We start from the raw sequence: 17730 nt of genomic DNA, 5'->3' as shown, positions 1-17730 counted from the left end.
ACCGAATAAACAAGAACAAGAACATATGACCTCTAGGGGTAACTTTCAGTCTACAAACACTAAGATTCTCTCATTGCATTACAGATTTTCTCAAGAGGCAAGGATGAGAGATAATAATGAGAACTTTAAGCTTTCAGCTCAGTGCTCCACAGAGTTTCTCTTTCTTTCCCTATTAAACAGAACAAGGGCACTGAAGTGGTCCCCTGATATTAAAGAATGGGGGTAGGAATCATAATTATAACCACAGCAGCTGCAACTAATATTTGTTAGTTGCTAAGTGACAAGTACGCATTATCTCATTTAAAGCACACAAAACCCCCAAGAGGTAGATATTAGTGCGCTTCAAATGATGAAACCGGTGGCCCAGTCTTTTCTAAACTTGCCTGAGGCTACACAGCTCCTTTCCTATTTATTTATCAAGAAAAAACCATGAATAGATGATGAACAAGCCAACTATGATATCTATTCTTATTGGAAGGGTCCCTCCGTTCAGCCCATTCCCAATTTCCTCCAAGTTTGTTTTTCTGTCTCTTGGGCATTTGTAAGTGTTCTTATGAATATCCCCCCAACCAATGTGGCTGAAAGTGGTGCCATCACCTTCTCACCTCTGTGTTCTTCAGCAATAACCCTGAGAAGCAGACAAGGCTGGCATCATATCAGCATCACAGATGAGAAAACAGGCTGCTGTGGGCTGAACTGTGTACTCGAACCCTCAGCACCTTTGAATGTGACCGTGTTTGAAGACAGGGTGTTTAAAGAGGTGATCAAGTGAAAATGGGGTCATGAGGTTGGACTCCAATGTTACTGACATTAGAGATCAGGATACAGACACGCATAGACCAAGAGCCCACGACAGGACAAAGGGAGAAGACAGCCACCTACAAGCTAATGAGAGGGGCTGCAGAGGAAACCTACCCTGCTGACCCCGTGACCTCGGGACTCTAGATCCAGAACTGTGAGGAAACAGTGTCTGCCGTTCACCCTGCTGGGTCCATGGCAGTGTGTTCCAGCAGCCCCAGCACACTAACAGGACACAGAGATGCCGAGGGACCCTTCTGGGGTCACACACTAGGGAGGCAAGAGGTGGGCCTCTAGCATCCCTCTTCTTCTCGTTCTCAGGAATAATGATTCTAAAGTATCAGGGTCTCTTTTCAGACCTGATATTTTATATATGAGTACATACTTAAAATACTAACATGAAAAAACACAAAGTACAAATTTAATTCCATTTCTTTTGGCTTCTTCTCCCACTGAAGATGCAGAAAAACATGGAAGACCATCACCACCACTGAAACAAAACCCACTGGATAAACGACAAAACCATATTTTGCTTCATGCACTGAAGACCTGAGGTCTCCAATGACTTTAGAGGTGACAAATGCTAGGGGGACTGAGCCCTTCCCACTGAGCAAAGACCAGCAGCCAAGTACCCCTGGGGCACAGGTGGGGTGAGGAGTTAACAGGCATCTGACACGGACTCGGTGAAGTCAGAAGGAACCAGCCAAAGTCTCATCCACCACATGGGCTAGGATGAAGGACTCAATCTGGATTAGAGGTGTCCTGAATCTATCCCACCAGACTTGTACCTGACTTACAGGAAGTCAGGAGAGGATGGAAAGCAGAGTGACATCTCCACTATCAGGTGGGGACTGAGTGATGCTCTTAACACTCCTGCCGCAAGACATTTGAAACCAGGGGTGAACCGGAAGGAATTCAAGTCACGATCCAAGCCAACCCACCCAAACTCCTGATTAAACAGAAGGGTTCAGCTCCTCATCCCAGGGACCTCTTTATTACCAGAAGAGAAGCCAGCTAGGACAAAGCTGCCAGATACAGAACCACCATGGCCAAGGCTGACCTGAGGTCCAGCCTCCTAACTCAGCTCCAGGGGCCCATGGCAGTGACATCATTTAGTGTTTAAGCCAGTTTGACTTCTGTGATTTCCAACCAAATGAATCTAAAGTAACACAAACACAATTTCCAACCAATATTTTTTTACAGAGTATATACAGGTATTATTACACATGCAAATTCTTGCATAAATTGGCAATACACAATTTCTGAGTCATTATGATATCCTCTAAACACTCACTAAAATTAACTTTAGAATGCTATAAATGAATGAAACAATACTATAAAATAACTGTACTATTTTTAAAATAATCATAACAAAACAAACTATAAAGTAGCCATCAGTGACTTCACAGAATGGCATTGATGTGTTTGTGTTCTAAAGAGCCCACCACCAAGCAAAACACTGCAGGATTCCTATTTTGACAGTGCCTCACAGACAACTAGTTTTATTATTTCACAATCTACTTCAACTATCCACAGGTTTACATCTACCATAGTGAATGAGAAGAGATTCAAATTATTACTTAAAAACCATGAAAGTGCTAGTGGGAAGATTCTAAACCAAATCTGAATGGAGAAATTAAAATAAGCATAGCAGGCAGACAAAAAGTTTTGGAGTCAAAATAACCACTCAAAAAATCAAGCATCTTTTCAAAACATCCAAAGTACCATTTTAGTGTTTAAGAATAGCCAAAAATATTTTCAAATACTCATGCTCACCAAAAAAAAAAAAGAAAGGAAAAGGAAAAAAGGCTCACAGGCTCCATATTTTCATGCCAAGTTCCAAGCTGGAGTGATATTTTATGAATTAATTTATAAGGTCCTAAAAGAAGCTATAAAGGAAATAGGATCTGCCTGTCCCCTCTCTGGAAGCCCTGAATCTTTTAGCCTCTAGCCTCTGAGCTGGAAATGCAGCCTCTGTGGTACAAAATAGAAGGCAGTGATTCCTCCCAGCTGGCCTTCCCTGTGTCGGCCTCTCTGCCCCTAGCATGGTGGCTTAGCTGGACTCAATCAGCGGAGCAATGAGTGCTTCACGGAGGAGAGAGTTATCAGACTTCTCTTCACCTGCCTGAGCCAGCTGCCCACCCCCAGGCCACGTCCAAGGTTGGGATAACACAAGATCAGTGACAAGGCACGATGACACTGGTGACTGCCGTGCTCAGCCATAAAGAACATGCTCCCATGGGAAATCATGAATTAATCTCATTAATCTTTCCAGGAAACTTCAAGAATGTATTCTGCTGGCATCCTGGTAAATTAATTTTTCCAGTTTCTAAACCCCCAGTGTTTAAAAGTTAATCCAAACTAGATAGGGCCTAATTCACTGCTTATTAGCTAAGCCCCTTAGAAGGCCTGTTGTCTTTCTTCACACAGCAACAAAGTTTACTATTTCACACAATTCAAGAAGGACCAGAAGCAAAATCTATACTTTTCTCCTAAGTCTGTGTTCCTACCCAAGACAGAGCCTGAGTTGCCATCACCTTAAACAAACACGTGCTCCTGCATGGCAGAGCATGTTGATGAGAGATCTGGGGGTTGGGAAGAGGATTATTTTTTAGGCAAATTCAGAAATTTCTCTCTGCAGCCTTGCATGACCACTCTTGTTTCAACTTAATTTCCATCACATCCTCCCTAGCCTGGCTTTGCACATTTTATTTCCTTCATTAAAGGCAAAACAGTCTCTCAAGAGTGCCTCCAAACTAACCTTAGGGACAAAAATGCAAATATCAGCACAATTTATCATTTTGTCAGCAATCCTTGGTATCACGACCCCAAAGAGGATGGCAGCTGGTAATCACACAAATATTCCACAACACCATCCACAGGCACCCCGAGTTTCTGGTCACTGACTAGCAGCTGATGAGCACCAACTCGAGCAGAGGAAAAGTAGGAATAAAACATATTTGCTCTTGGGTTTTACTCTGTGGCCCTGCTTGGTGGTCCTCACCCGAGAAAACCCCGCTTGCAATGGCCCATAGGTGCCATTACTCATGTTTAAAACGTCGGAGGGCAGCAGTTCTCAGCGCCAGCTGAACGTTAGAACCACCTGGGGAGGTTTCAAATCGCCAGATGCCCCGGCTGCACCCCAGACCAATAGAAGGGGCTCTCTGGGGGCAGGACCAGGGTGTGACTAGTTGTTAAGGCGCCCCACGTGATACCAATGGACAGCCAGCGCTGAGAACCTCTGCCTCCGAAACAATTTTTCAGAAATGCAGAAAACGCACAGATTTAGAATGATCACCAGTCATTCACTTTGAGAGGAGATAGAGAAAAAAATGATTCACCAAGACTGACCCAAAAGGGAAGAAGCACCACCCGCAAGCCGTAGACTATCATCTTCATCAAGGGACACCGACAGGCAGCCAGCCAGGGATCTAGCACCGTGAGAAGTCCTTAAACACCGACAGGTAATCCACAGGCTGCCCAAACAGAGCCGCAGAGTACAAGAACCCTGGGTTCTCAGCCCAAACTGCTCATCAGAACCACCTTTAAAAACACACCCAAGTCACACCAGACCAATTAGATCAGGATTTGTGGGGACTGGCTAGTGCACAGCACTTTTTAAAACAATGGCTCTCACACCTAACTTGACCAGATTTACCTGGACCCACCGCCATGGTTTCTGATTCGGGCTGGGCTGGGGATGGGTATATGAGAACACACAGTTCTAACAGGCTCCCTGGTGATGCTGGTGCTACTGGCCCAGGGGTCACACATTGAGAACCACTGTTTCCGAAGTTCCCCAGCTGACGCTGATCACTGCAGCCAAGTCAGAGGACCGCTGTATAAGAAGAGCATGCTCTGGCCATGGTGTCCAGGGAAGGAATTACTGTAGCTCTGCCACCAACCTTGGACTTGACAACGATAAGCCACTGAGGTTTTTCAAGCCTCAATTTGCTCCTGGTCTATAAAATTGAGATGTAACAAAAAGAGATACTTGGTACTTTCTACAAATGCTTTTTTCAAAGAGCTAATTACACATGAAACACTGATATAAACACACATAGAAAGGAAAAGAAAGTGGCCTTATGGGCAATTAAAAAAAAATAGCTTTCAAAACACAGGAAAGCTAAGTTCTTGCTCACAGGATTTCAGTACATTTGGAGACACATCAATGGGGATGGTCTAGGGATGTGTGACAGTATCAAACAGGCATGTGCTGTGAGTCATTCACGCTGTTTCCCAGACTCACCTGTGAGGACCTTGCAGAGCTGCCCAGGTATCTGGGGCTTGGGAGAGGGGCTGGGTGTCAAGGACCATTTGCGTCTGACCAGATGCTCTTGTCCCTGGGAACTGTTGAGGGGCTGGATGAGCACTTGTTCCTGCCCGAGCTGGATGAGGCCAACCTGCCCAGAAAGAGAAAAACAGACGTCAGTCATCCTCATTCACACCCGTCCAGGACCCCAGCGGCAGAAGCTGGGAAGGCCACCCAGCTGAGGCCTGTTCCCGTGCTGGGGCTGCTGCTTTGCAGGTTCCGCTGATTCACGAAGCCCAAGAATGAGCTCATGTGTGACCTGAAGCACAGGGATCAAGCGACGGAAGGCAGAGCCTGGGGCACGACAGCACCCGTTCTCTGTGTTCACTTTCAAAGGTATATTATTCTGTTGTTTGTTTTTTTTTTAAACTTTTTAAACTATTTTTACGTCATCCCCCGGATCATCCACTAGATCACTGAAAAAGCAAGAGAGTTCCAGAAAAACATCTATTTCTGCTTTATTGACTATGCCAAAGCCTTTGACTGTGTGGCTCACAATAAAATGTGGAAAATTCTGAAAGAGATGGGAATACCAGGCCACCTGACCTGCCTCTTGAGAAACCTGTATACAGGTCAGGAAGCAACAGTTAGAACTGGACATGGAACAACAGACTGGTTCCAAATACGAAAAGGAGTACATCAAAGCTGCATACTGTCACCCTGCTTATTTAACTTATATGCAGAGTACATCCTGAGAAACGCTGGGCTGGAAGAAGCACAAGCTGGAACCAAGATTGCTGGGAGAAATATCAATAACTTCAGATATGCAGATGACACCACCTTTATGGCAGAAAGTGAAGAAGAACTAAAGAGCCTCTTGATGAAAGTGAAAGAGGAGAGCAAAAAAGTTGGCTTAAAGCTCAACATTCAGAAAACGAAGATCATGGCATCTGGTCCCATCACTTCATGGCAAATAGATGGGGAAACAGTGGAAACAGTGTCAGACTTTCTTTATCTGGGCTCCAAAATCACTGCAGATGGTGATTGCAGCCATGAAATTAAAAGCCACTTACTCCTTGGAAGGAAAATTATGACCAGCTTAGACAGCATATTAAAAAGCAGAGACATACTTTGCCAACAAAGGTCTATCTAGTCAAAGCTATGGTTTTTCTGGTAGTCATATATGGATGTGAGAGCTGGACTACAAAGAAAGCTGAGCACTGAAGAATTAATGCTTTTGAACTGTGGTGTTGGAGAAGGCTCTCGAGAGTCCCTTGGATTGTAAGGAGATCCAACCAGTCCATCCTAAAGGAAATTAATCCTGGTTGTTCATTGGAAGGACTGATGTTGAAGCTAAAACTCCAATACTTTGGCCACCTGATGCGAAAAGTTGACACATTTGAAAAAACTGTGATGCTGGGAAAGATTGAGGGTAGGAGGAGAAGGGGATGACAGAGGATGAGATGGTTGTATGGCATCACCGACTCGATGGACATGGGTTTGGGTAGACTCCAGGAGTTGATGATAGACAGGGAGGCCTGGCGTGCTGCAGTTCATGGGGTCGCAAAGAGTTGGACACGACTGAGCAACTGAACTGAAGTCACCCCCCAAAAGTCAACCTGAGCAGGTACTCCAAAAATGTTGGGAATGAATGACAATTATATCCTTAATAGGAAAAAAAAAAGTATATATGTATATCCCTGCTGCTGCTGCTAAGTCACTTCAGTTGTGTCTGACTCTGTGCGACCCCATAGACGGCAGCCCACCAGGCTCCCCCGTCCCTGGGATTCTCCAGGCAAGAACACTGGAGTGGGTTGCCATTTCCTTCTCCAATGCATGAAAGTGAACAGTGAAAGTGAAGTTGCTCAGTGTGTCCAACTCTTAGCGACCCCATGGACTGCAGCCTACCAGGCTCCTCCATCCATGGGATTTTCCAGGCAAGAGTACTAGAGTGGGTTGCCATTGCCTTCTCCAATATATATCCCTCAGTTCAGTTCAGTGCAGTCGCTTAGTCGTGTCCGACTCTTTGCCTAGGCATCACTATTTAGACTATTTAGAATCCCTACTTAGACTATTTAGAATTTTATATAGAAACTTATCCCTGGGAATTAGTAGAATCAAATAAGAGAGGATGGAGTCAGATCTTAGTGTTAATAGTTTGGTGATAGGAGATTTATAGATTTTCTTCAGTATTTCAAGAGAACTTGGCAGAGTAATGAATTAGATTTAGGTTCTAATTTAAAGTACATCAGTGATTTAGACCTGTAATTTTAAAATCTTATCAGGTTCGTAAGCAGTATCAGAATGTATAAGAGAACTTAGGACTTCTTTACAAGACTATTAACTCATTATTTACAAGAACCATTTAAGTTCTTGCAAAGGATTTATTCTTTAATCAGACTACAAAAGAACTTGAAAATGAAACTGAATATGCTAAATTTCTAAACATGGTTTTAAAGGTTTAAATGTTGTCATCACCAGATTTGTAAACAGGATCAAATGTTATCCAAAGGCTCCTTAAAAAGAATTTCAAAAACTTGCTACATTATAATGAGAACGTGATTTGTAAATTGAACAAAAAACTTGCCGCTTTAATAAAATGACTATTAATTCTTAAAAACATGTACACAATGCAGAGAACTTTTCCCTTCATTTGGAACCAATGCTGACAGTATTAAAAGTCTGCCCTCCTTCCCAGGATACTTGCCGCTAGCTTCCCTCTGAATCATCAACAAAACGAGGTAAACCTCCCACAAGGAACCTGACTGGCTATTATCTGTGTGTGCCCGCTGGACCCTGCAGCCCACGGCCCCTGCTCTGGGTTCATGGTTGGGACCACCTTTGCCAGCACAGATTCGGGAGATAGAGCCAATCTGTCTTAGGCTGTCACGAACATCCCTGCTTCTCTCCCCCCAACCCCACACACACACTACTTTCTAAAAGCTGTAAACGCACTAAAGCAATGGTTCCCAAACTCCAGTGTGCATCAAAATCACCTGGAGGGCGTGGATGCTCACCAAGAACACTCATTTCTAACAAGTCCCTAGGTGACACTGCTGCTGTAGGCCTGAGGACCACACTTTGAGAAGCACTGGTGTCCACCACAGCTCAGCAATTCCTCCAGCCTCAGGTACAAAGTTTACTCACACGAAAGGATACAGACTCCTCTACCTTCTGAAAGGATGCATCGATTCGAATCCTCTGGAAATAAATCAGATCAATTACGAAGATCGCCTACAATTTTAGTCCCCAAATCACAGGGTGAGACCATACTTACTGTTCTAAGCAGATTGCAAGGTTTCCATTTCATTAGAACTTCTGCCAAGAACAACTCAAGAGATTTTACTGCCCAAATAAAACTGTCTTAAAGTGGTACTGCATGACCTGCCGGGAAGCAGGGCTTTCTCCCCTCTCCTTTGAAGTTAAAACCTGACTCTGTTCACTGTGATACTTCAGGGAGGTGGTTGTGGGGGGCAGTGCAGATCCCCACCGGAAAGCCTCAGGGCAGAACCCTGGAGAACTGTCACTGGAAACGTTCATGATTGAAACAAAGTTGGTAGATGGGCCCCACATGGAAGGAGGCCATGCTCCCTGGAGGACATGCTCCATTCTGACAGGGTCCCAAGTCTTCCCAAAATGCTCAGACTGCGGGAGGGCAAAGCCCCCTTGTGTCTAGCACTTTCCAAGCCAGTTATCCTCCACTCAGCCCAGTGTCCAAGCTGCAGGGTAAAAGACCATTTAGCCAGTAGTTCTGATGTGACATAACACAGAGAATCTGTAAGAAAGCCTACGGGCAGGCACACATACACACACACACACACAAAACCACGGTCCCACCTCCTGGTGGAGTTTTTACCTTAGAGGGTCGTTTTCACAGGGACCACATGGTGGTTTCAATCTACTCAAGAAAGAGACTAGCAAAGCTGCTGAGACAGACATATGGGCCAGAGACCTGTACTCAACCGGGCAGCCAGGTGCCCCCAGGGCCCGGAATTTCACGCAGGCCTGTGGCCAGAACAAGCACCTGGAGGGGCCGCAGGGCATGGCCTGCCTGTCCAGAAGCCACCATGAGGAGGGACTCACCCCTGTCCTCCCCAAGCACTGCCACCGGGCACCCTGAAGCCTCACCAACACCCACTGGGTCATTGCGGGGTAAGACGTTCTGTGAAAAGCGCTGTCTCCACCACCACCACCACCCTCCCTGCCACACACACACACACACATACACATACACACACATACACACACACACATGCAGAGACATACATATACACACACACAAACACATACATACACAGATGCACACTCACACATACACACACACATACACACATGCCCCCCCACACACATGTGCACACACATATGCCCACATATACACACATGCATGCACACGTGCACACATACACAGAGACACATATATACATACACATACACACACATGCACACACATATACACACATGCATGCACACATATACACACATGCCCCCCACACATACACACATATGCATATACGTGCACACAAACACATATACCCACACACACGTACACACATACATACAGACATACATACACACACAGACATACACATACACACACACACAATCTCAGCATGGGAAAAACTTGTCAGCCCTTTCCCTAACCATCCTCTCCCTCCCCTTTCCCTACAAAAACCAATCCCCTTCCCTGGCACTCTATGTCCCAGCCCACTACCTGCTGTGTTAGAGGGCATGTGACACAGCCCAGTGCGTAGTTTGTGTCTTTGAGGCAGGATCAGAATTATTCCTCCTTATTTTTCCAATGTCTGCCACATAAGAGTGACTCAAGAAAAATGTGAGTGAACTGGACTGTACTGGGATGGACTCAAATGAAATGGATGGAACAGAATGAAGTGGACGGACTGGCGCAGACTAGGAGGCCCCAGCACAGCACTCCCGCAGCCCCGCACCCACATTCCTGTCCCCGCTGCACGCTGCAGTCCCTCAGCCGGTTCTGAGAACTCCTGAGGCCCAGGCCCCACTCCAGGCCACATGAGTTAGATCTCTGGGGGTGAAACTCAGGCACTGGTATTTTTTTAAGCTCACTGGGAGACGCTGATGCAGCCAGCATCAAGAACCACTTTCCTAGCTTTCAGCTGGCTGCTGGAGAGGTGGCCACCTCCCGCATCAATCCAGGACCTGGAGGTGCCCTGGGCATGGAGCGCCTACACCAGCCTGGGCCTTCCTGATGGGGCCCTCTGCCCTGTGGCCCCAAGAGCTGAGCAGGGCTTGCATTATTCCTCTGCTTACCGTCTATGTCGAGAAGGGAGCCACTGGGAAATGCTCTTGCAAGGCTTCCCTGTTCCACAGACAGCAGTGAGGAAACGCCTCAGATCACAGTATATGCAGGAGCGCTGCAGACCCCATCTAAAGGGGACTGGACTCCCATGGCGGACAGGACTGGAAGCCCAGAGGCCTCTGGCTTTTAAGGAGACAACAATCCTCAATGAAATGAAGAGAAACCTTACATCTTCTAAGATTTGGTATCCTACTAAAGAAGTTTGTTGAAGTTGCTCAGTCGTGTGCAACTCTTTGGATTCCCATGGACTGTAGCCTACTGGGCTCCTCTGTCCACGGAATTTTCCAGGCAAGAGTACTGGTGTGGGTTGCCATTTCCTTCTCCAGGGGATCTTTCCGACCTGGGGATCAAATCCAGGTCTCCCACATTGCAGGCAGATGCTTTACCTTTAAAGAAGTTTGCGGCAAATAAAATGTATCAGGTGTAACCTGATATTACAAAAGTTCTGAGTGGTTCCCTTTCAGTTCCCTTTGTTCTGGAAGCTGGCTTTGAGGGGTTTCAGTGCTGCTTTAAGAGAGCATTATAATCTGGGTATTATTAACCCCACCGAATCCCCTGAAGCAGGACTAGCTCTCCCTGCAGCTGAAAAAATGAGTGAAGGTCAGAAAGGTTTGTAACTTCCTAACATTAGTGAGACTTCTTTGCATAACATGAAAAATGCGTTTAAGAAACTCTGTTTCATGCATGTTCTGGAACCATCTGACGCTCTTCCCTCTGTCTGAGGGGACCTGCCTAGTGACTGGTGACCTCACTGTCCTACAAAGGCCACACGGGGACTTCAGCACCCAGGGAGCCTTCGAAGCCTCTCCTTTTCAGGAGGCCACGGCTTCTGGGTTCACTGGACTGGGCCTTCAACGGCCTCCTCCCTGTGGATGGGTGAGTGTAGGTGGCTGGAGAGGAGGGAGCAAGTCTGCTCCCAAGAAGGAAAAACAGTCCTGGGGCTGCAGGCCCTGCTACACTGGCCTCAGACTTTTGGGAGGCCTCAGCGGAATCTGGGGGGGCCTCAAACCTGTCCCAGAAGGAGCATCCCCGATACAGCACAGGCATGAGGGGCCTCCCAACCTCCACAAGGAGCCCCCCTTTCAGGGTCATGTTGCTGCCTCTGCAAACGTCAATTGCCTGAACACAGATTCTTGGTCTTGACTCCAAAGTCGGCCTCCCCATTTACAGCACTAGACAGTCACAGACCCCCTCCTTCAGACCCCTCTCCTGTAGTTTTCCTCTCTGTCTCCACAACCCAAGCCTTGAGGCCCATCACCTCGCCCTTCCAAACGCCCCCTGCTCCTGTCCTCCCCACAATGCTCTCCCCAGGGACTTCCCGGTTAGTAGCCAGAAATGCCCCCTCATGGCCTCCAGGCCGGTGATCCTCAAAATGGTTCCCAACCAGCAGCAGCACCTGAGAACCTGTCAGAGCTCAAGCTCTCGGGTCCACCGCCAGATGGACTGGATCAGAAACCTGGGGGGTGGGGCCGAGCAATCCAGGTAGCAAATGCTGCCAGGAACTCTGATGCCAGCTCAGGGCTGAGAACCACTCATAAAGGATGAACCCCTCCCTACCCCCACCCTACAGGCTTAAGAGCATGCTCCTTCCCCTGCCAACCTTCCGAGACAGGGCCCCATACCCCACTTCTCTCTGAGGCTCACTGGGAGCCTACTGGAGGGTCCTACACACGGCAGGTATATGATAATGATCTGCTCATTTAGTCAACAGCCTTGACTGGTTGGCTGATCTATAAATGGAAAAGTCTGGAAACAGCCTGTGGGGCAAGAGAAGAAATGTGTTTCTAATGCCTTAACATGCCAGGCTCTAGCTAACTGATTTCAGACTTTATCTTAGTTCCTTCTCTCGACAGCCACGCAAAGCCGATGCTATTTACCCTTGTGTGACTTCAGACAGGGGCATTCAAAGGACATAAGCGACTTGCTCAAGATCACAGCCCGGAAAAGTCTTATTTCCGAAAGAACATGGGTGTGACGGTGCACCTGTGAGCCCGTATGTGGAAACACACACGGGGAAGGTGCTGACTCTGAGTGGTTCCCCAGGACGTACTGGCTGCAAAAACATCTCCTGTTGCACATATCCAAGGTCAAGGAGCTGCAGTATCTCCAATTCAGGAAATAAGCTTCAAGAATGCTGTCAAAGAAGACATCTTCAGTCATCATCCCATCTTGTACTTCTTTTTTAACAGGTTGCCAACTAAATACAAAGTTCAGGTATACACGTGTATACCTGTGGCAGATTCATGTTGATATATGGCAAAACCAATACAATATTGTAAAGTTAAAAAATAAAATAAAAAAAAATACAAAGTTAAGATGGGAAAATCTAGCTACGTACCCTAGGTAAGTAACTAGACAGGCTTAGGTATCCGAGGTTACAGTCAAGGGCAGCCTGATGCTCACAAGCGGTGGGTACAGAGTTACCATCAAGCAGAGTGAGCATCCTCCCAGAGGAGCTGGTGGGAGGCCTTAGAATTCTATGCTCCAGGTTCTCCTCTTCAATTTCTCCGCATCCCAAATCTCACAACTGTCTTTTCCCTCCTTGCTTTCCTTAACATTCACCCAAGTGATCCTTTTTACAAAGCTTTAAAAAATGTGTTTTGCATTTTCCAAATACATTTATGTTGTGCATGATAAATTCTTCAGTAACATTAGCTGCTGAAAGACTAAGGACTGCGTGCCTTCCCCACACCCGTATCAATACCATGATGCAGGATAACGTGCATAAAGGATAAGGTCTCTTTGCTCCCTTCCCAATGGCCTCCACACCACACAGCTTTTGCCAAGACTGCTTCCTACTCAGCTATAGTGATCAAGTGATGCTGCATTTAAAAGCTGAGCAATTTTGTGGGCAATGAAAAGCGAGTTGGGCAACTGTAAAGGGAGAGGCAGCAACCTCCCAAACTGGCCCCTTCATCACTGATATCACGCTGCCCTCTTGAGAGCATGGGCCCCCAACTCTTCTAAGCCACCTGCTGACTGCCTGGCTGACCTCACTTCCACCCTGTTCTTATCTGGACCACAATTCTTCCCCTATGGAAATGGTGAGCACTCTCCTAAAAGCTCCTGAGCAGACTGGAAGGAGGAGCTATGGGAACTAAGAGTGTGGGGAGCAGCACGGGCGAGGGGCTCCCGCCCCGGCCCTGCACTGTGGTCGGGCACTGGGCAGACAGAGCCCCTGCTCTATGGTCGGGCACAGACAGAGCCAGGCTGGGTGGCCCATGAGGCCAGTGAGCAGCCTGAGTGACAGAGACATAAGCCAGCATCTCTCGGAGCATGGATGTGACTCCAGAGAAGGTGTCCTGGGACCACCCCTGACCTTCTATTCCTCCTGGGTGGCCTGGAGAAAGGGCCATGCCCCAGAGCTCCTGGGTGTCCCGTGTGGCCCCAGCATCTCGCCCACAGGGCACCCCCTCAGGCCACATGCTAACAGGCAGGCATGTTCTGGCCAAGGACTTCCCTGACCTGGTGCTTGTGACGCAGAAGGGCCCCTGTTCAGCAGACCAGACGCTCTGCCTGCCTGCCCTCCTCTCCTCTCACTTGGGGATGAGGACGGCCCCTCCATCCTCTTCTTTCCGACAGGCAGCACTGAGAGTCTTTTCTGAGACGGAAACTCGCTGTCTCTGGGGTTCCACCTCCACTGCCTGCTCTGGTGAATCTTAACCCGAAGTTTCTTCAGATTCCGCCAGCCTTCCATGATCTGGTCCCATTCACACAAGGCAGCTGATCCAAACTCACATAAATCCTCTGGGAGGGAAAATACCTTCTTCATATGCCCAGAGTTCATCGCTTTGAAGTCAAATACAGTTAGAGAAACTTCCCAAAACCTATGTTATGTCTGAGGACTTCTCTGAAATGTAAATAAAACGAAGATGCATAAATGTAAAACAATTAATACTTGAGCCCATGGTCTCTGAAGATCCAAAACATGCAGCTTGCACAGCTTTTCAAGGTAAGACAGAGAAGGGAAACACCATAGACCCCCACCTCTGCCCGCTGTCAAAAGGCGGGGTTCCAAGGGTGGAGAGCAAAACGGAGTGTGAGATTTACTTCCCCTGCCCCCATGCACAATTAAGGAATGATCTATTCTAATCACGCATCTCCTTCAAACAGGTGTCAAATGTCTCCGGAGACAGCTCAGGGAGCAGAGGCTGCACACGCCTCCCTGCAGGCAACGCTCCTCATTAGGCCGTTCCGGAGACGTGAGATGCAGCAGGTTTAATTCATACTCAACACCGGAATAAAATTTTATCGAACACATACATGTCCACCTGTCTCTTTACCTTCTTACGGCTGCTTCTGCACTCAAAGAGCAGTGTTGAGTAGTTGGGACAGAGACCATACGGCCTGCAAAGCCTGCAGTATTTACTACTTGGTCCTTTGCAGAAAGTTTGCCAGCCCTGCTCAACATGATTCTTCAGACACAACGAGCCTTTGGAATGCTCCCAGCTGTGGGCACCAAAACTCACCTACTGGGCATTATTCCTTTCCCCATACCTCATGGTTGAACCTGTCCTCAAAAACACACAACACCCGAGCGAGATCTCTGTGGGGCTTCTACCATGGTCCAGAGGGGCTAACACAACGTTACCAGCCCAGCGGAACTGTCTTAGGCACACTGAGTACCAAAATCAAAGTAAGGTGGGGTGTGCCTACATTCCTGCTGCTTTCTTTTCTAGAGGAGCAGGACCACTCTGCCACCAAAGAGGTCCACTCCAAGTCACCCGGCAGTCTCTGAACCCGTGCCCTTCCTCTATAGGGTGTATTAGAAAGAAGTGTCCAATGTCCAGCTTACATCTATGGGATGCACAAAGCAGATGAAACCACAGAAATACGAATTTTAAATCTAAAGTCTTAGAGGTGCCCCCACCGCAGCTGGCACATGCTTAACGCAGCCTCTTTGCCTTGTTCCTTTATCTAAAGCACAGCGCCCTCACATGGTGCTGAAGGGAAGGGCAGTCCTGCTGAAAACCTGGAGGACAGAAGGGAACTCTCACAGCTCAGAGCCATGTGTGAAAGGGCCCAGCATTCACTCCGGGAGGATTTTAAATCAGTGTTATCCAGATATCCACTCTCAGATCCTTCGCAGATAGCGCCTCTCTGGAAACTTTACACCAAGAAGTATAAACTCTGACCTCTACAGAAACTCACTAAACCGCAGCAAATGGGATTCAGATGTTTCCATGTTCAGTACAGTGATGTGACCTAGACTTTAAACACTTTGGCAAAAACAGGAAAAATGATGTGGGCCTTCCAGTCCCTCCCAGAACATGATACAGCCTTGACCCGAGTCCTTCAGTGATCTGAGCCTTTCTCACCCCTGCTTAAGCCTCCTCACCCACAGCTCAGACTCCCCGCTGCTGTTCCACACTAGCTCCTACCAGGCTCCTCCACAGTCCCTTTTCCTCATTTAACCAAAGATGTCAATTTCTCCAGTCCAGCAAATGGAGATCATATTCTTATCAGAACTCAAAAAATCCTACAAGGGGAACTGGTGACGGCCAAGTTTAGAATTACTACCTAAGGTCCCCTACACTGCCGGGAAGGGAGCAGTCTTACATAAAGACTCTGACCCTCAGGGTTTCTGACCTCTGTGGCAGATTTGTGTCAACTTGTTGCACGCTATGTGGGTAAGGGTGAGAGAATTCTAGATGGTGGAGTGAGAGAAGGTGGAAGTGGGGAAAGCAGTTTCCTGTGCCAGGAAAGGACAGACACAAAAGAGTATCAGAAACCACTTCCCCAGAAGATAGAGAAGCGTGCTCTGCACCCATCCCAGGCTCTGCCGGGTGGGGGCAGCCCATCTGCCAGCCATCTGTGCTCCTTGGGGGCATGATGAGAAGCTGAGAAGTGTTGTTTGGGCACCAATGTAACCAAGTGAGCCAGTGTGAGCAAAGGCAGGGCAGAGGTGCCAAGGACTTCCTCCCTCCCTCCGAGCACTCCACAGGTGCGGAAACCGAAGCAGTGGTGGGTAAGGGCAGATTACTGCCACACCCAGAGAGCTTCCAGGGACAGAGAGAGGGGCTTATAACCAAGGTCAGCATTCCTCAGGCCTAGCTGAGGGTAGGTGCCAACAAATGCCTGCTTGCAGCATAAGGTAAAAATATTAGGGACACCTTCTCTTTCCTGGCTCCCATGTTTTAACTAAGAAGAGTAGGTTAGCGGCCTGTCTGGAGACCCCTCCAAATATCCTTTCCTGAGTAAAGACTCAAAATTACAGAAAGGAGGCCAATGCTTGACTCGATCCCCAATTCAAGAACAAGCGAACATACAGATCGGTGTTCCCCGTGACACACACACAGCACACCTGTGCAGAAGCAAACGGGGCTCTCTCTACATCCCAGCCAGGTGCACTTCTCAGTCTAGGGGCCTGGCGGATTTCATCTGGGCAGGACCTATGCTCCCTGGGCAGGCTGCGGCTATCTTGCGGTGCACCCCCACGTCGGTGCTGGCCTGACTCACCTCTGAATTTGCAGAACTGACAGCGCTGGGTAATGAGATGACTCCCCTTTCTTGCCCTCTGCTCCTAGACCCTCTGGAAGGTTGGGGGTGCTCCCTCCTGCCAGCGGCAGAGCACATCGGAGGCCCCACCGCCATCCCAGCCCTCCCCGGAGACCTCCCTTCACCCCCACCCTTGGCGCCCGGACAGATCGCCAGGCAGACCCGGAGGTGGCAAGAGCTGTACCAGGCCGCCGGCGGCGCCGCAGGCGCTGAGCGAGACGAGGGATCCGGGGTGGCCGAGCACGCTGCCGGAGTAGAAGCACAGCTCGGCTGACCGTCCATGGCGCCCGCCTGCGCCGGCCTCCTCCACCTCGAAGCCGCCGGACAGGAAGCGCAGGTCGCGGCGCAGCTGCAGGTACAGGTCGCGCCCGAAGGCCGGCAGGTGCAACAGCAGGGCGCGCTCCCCCAGCCTGGCGCGCGGGGCTGCGGGGGGCGCGCGGGGCCGTCGGCGCCTGCGGGGCCCGGGGGCGCCGGGCAGGGGCGGCAGGTGCACGTCTTCCAGGCGCACCCGCCGCGGGAGCACCACCTCCACGTCGGCGGCCGCGTCGCCGACAGCTGCGGGGAGAGACGAGACGCGTCAGCGCGGCGGGGCCCGCCCTCCCGCCCGCCTGCCGCTCGCGGGGGCCAGCGCCGGGCATCCAGCGCCAGCGCGGTCCCGAGACGGCGCCCTCGTCCCGTCCCTCGCCCGGGCACCTCCGCGCCGGCCAGCGCCGCCGCCTGGGCCCCGCGCCACTCCGGACGCGGCCGCCCGGGCCCCTCCGGGGACGCGGCGCCCGGGGGAGCCGGACCCCCGGCGGCCGCCCGGAGCCGAATCCTCCCGCCGCGGCCCGCGCCCCCTCGACCCCGC

At 49.2% G+C, this 17730-nt stretch overlaps 1 protein-coding gene across 3 annotated transcripts in view; it reads right to left on the bottom strand.

Annotated features, from left to right (window-relative positions):
• ADAMTS17 (ADAM metallopeptidase with thrombospondin type 1 motif 17) overlaps nucleotides 1-17730 on the bottom strand; it is a 404698-nt gene that overhangs the window by 386688 nt on the left and 280 nt on the right. For all 3 annotated transcript variants that reach the window (XM_019983858.2, XM_070775014.1, XM_070775015.1), the window contains exons 2-3: nucleotides 17068-17438; nucleotides 5048-5201 (exon numbers count right to left, since the gene is read on the bottom strand). In XM_019983858.2, coding sequence (XP_019839417.2) covers nucleotides 5048-5201; nucleotides 17068-17438 — 525 coding nt within the window. The remainder of the gene's footprint in view (nucleotides 1-5047; nucleotides 5202-17067; nucleotides 17439-17730) is intronic.

Source organism: Bos indicus, chromosome 21, assembly GCF_029378745.1.
Source record: "Bos indicus isolate NIAB-ARS_2022 breed Sahiwal x Tharparkar chromosome 21, NIAB-ARS_B.indTharparkar_mat_pri_1.0, whole genome shotgun sequence".
NCBI classification, from domain to species: Eukaryota; Metazoa; Chordata; class Mammalia; order Artiodactyla; family Bovidae; genus Bos; species Bos indicus.
Note: the sequence above shows the minus strand (reverse complement) of the source record. Positions and strands in the feature narration are given on the sequence as shown.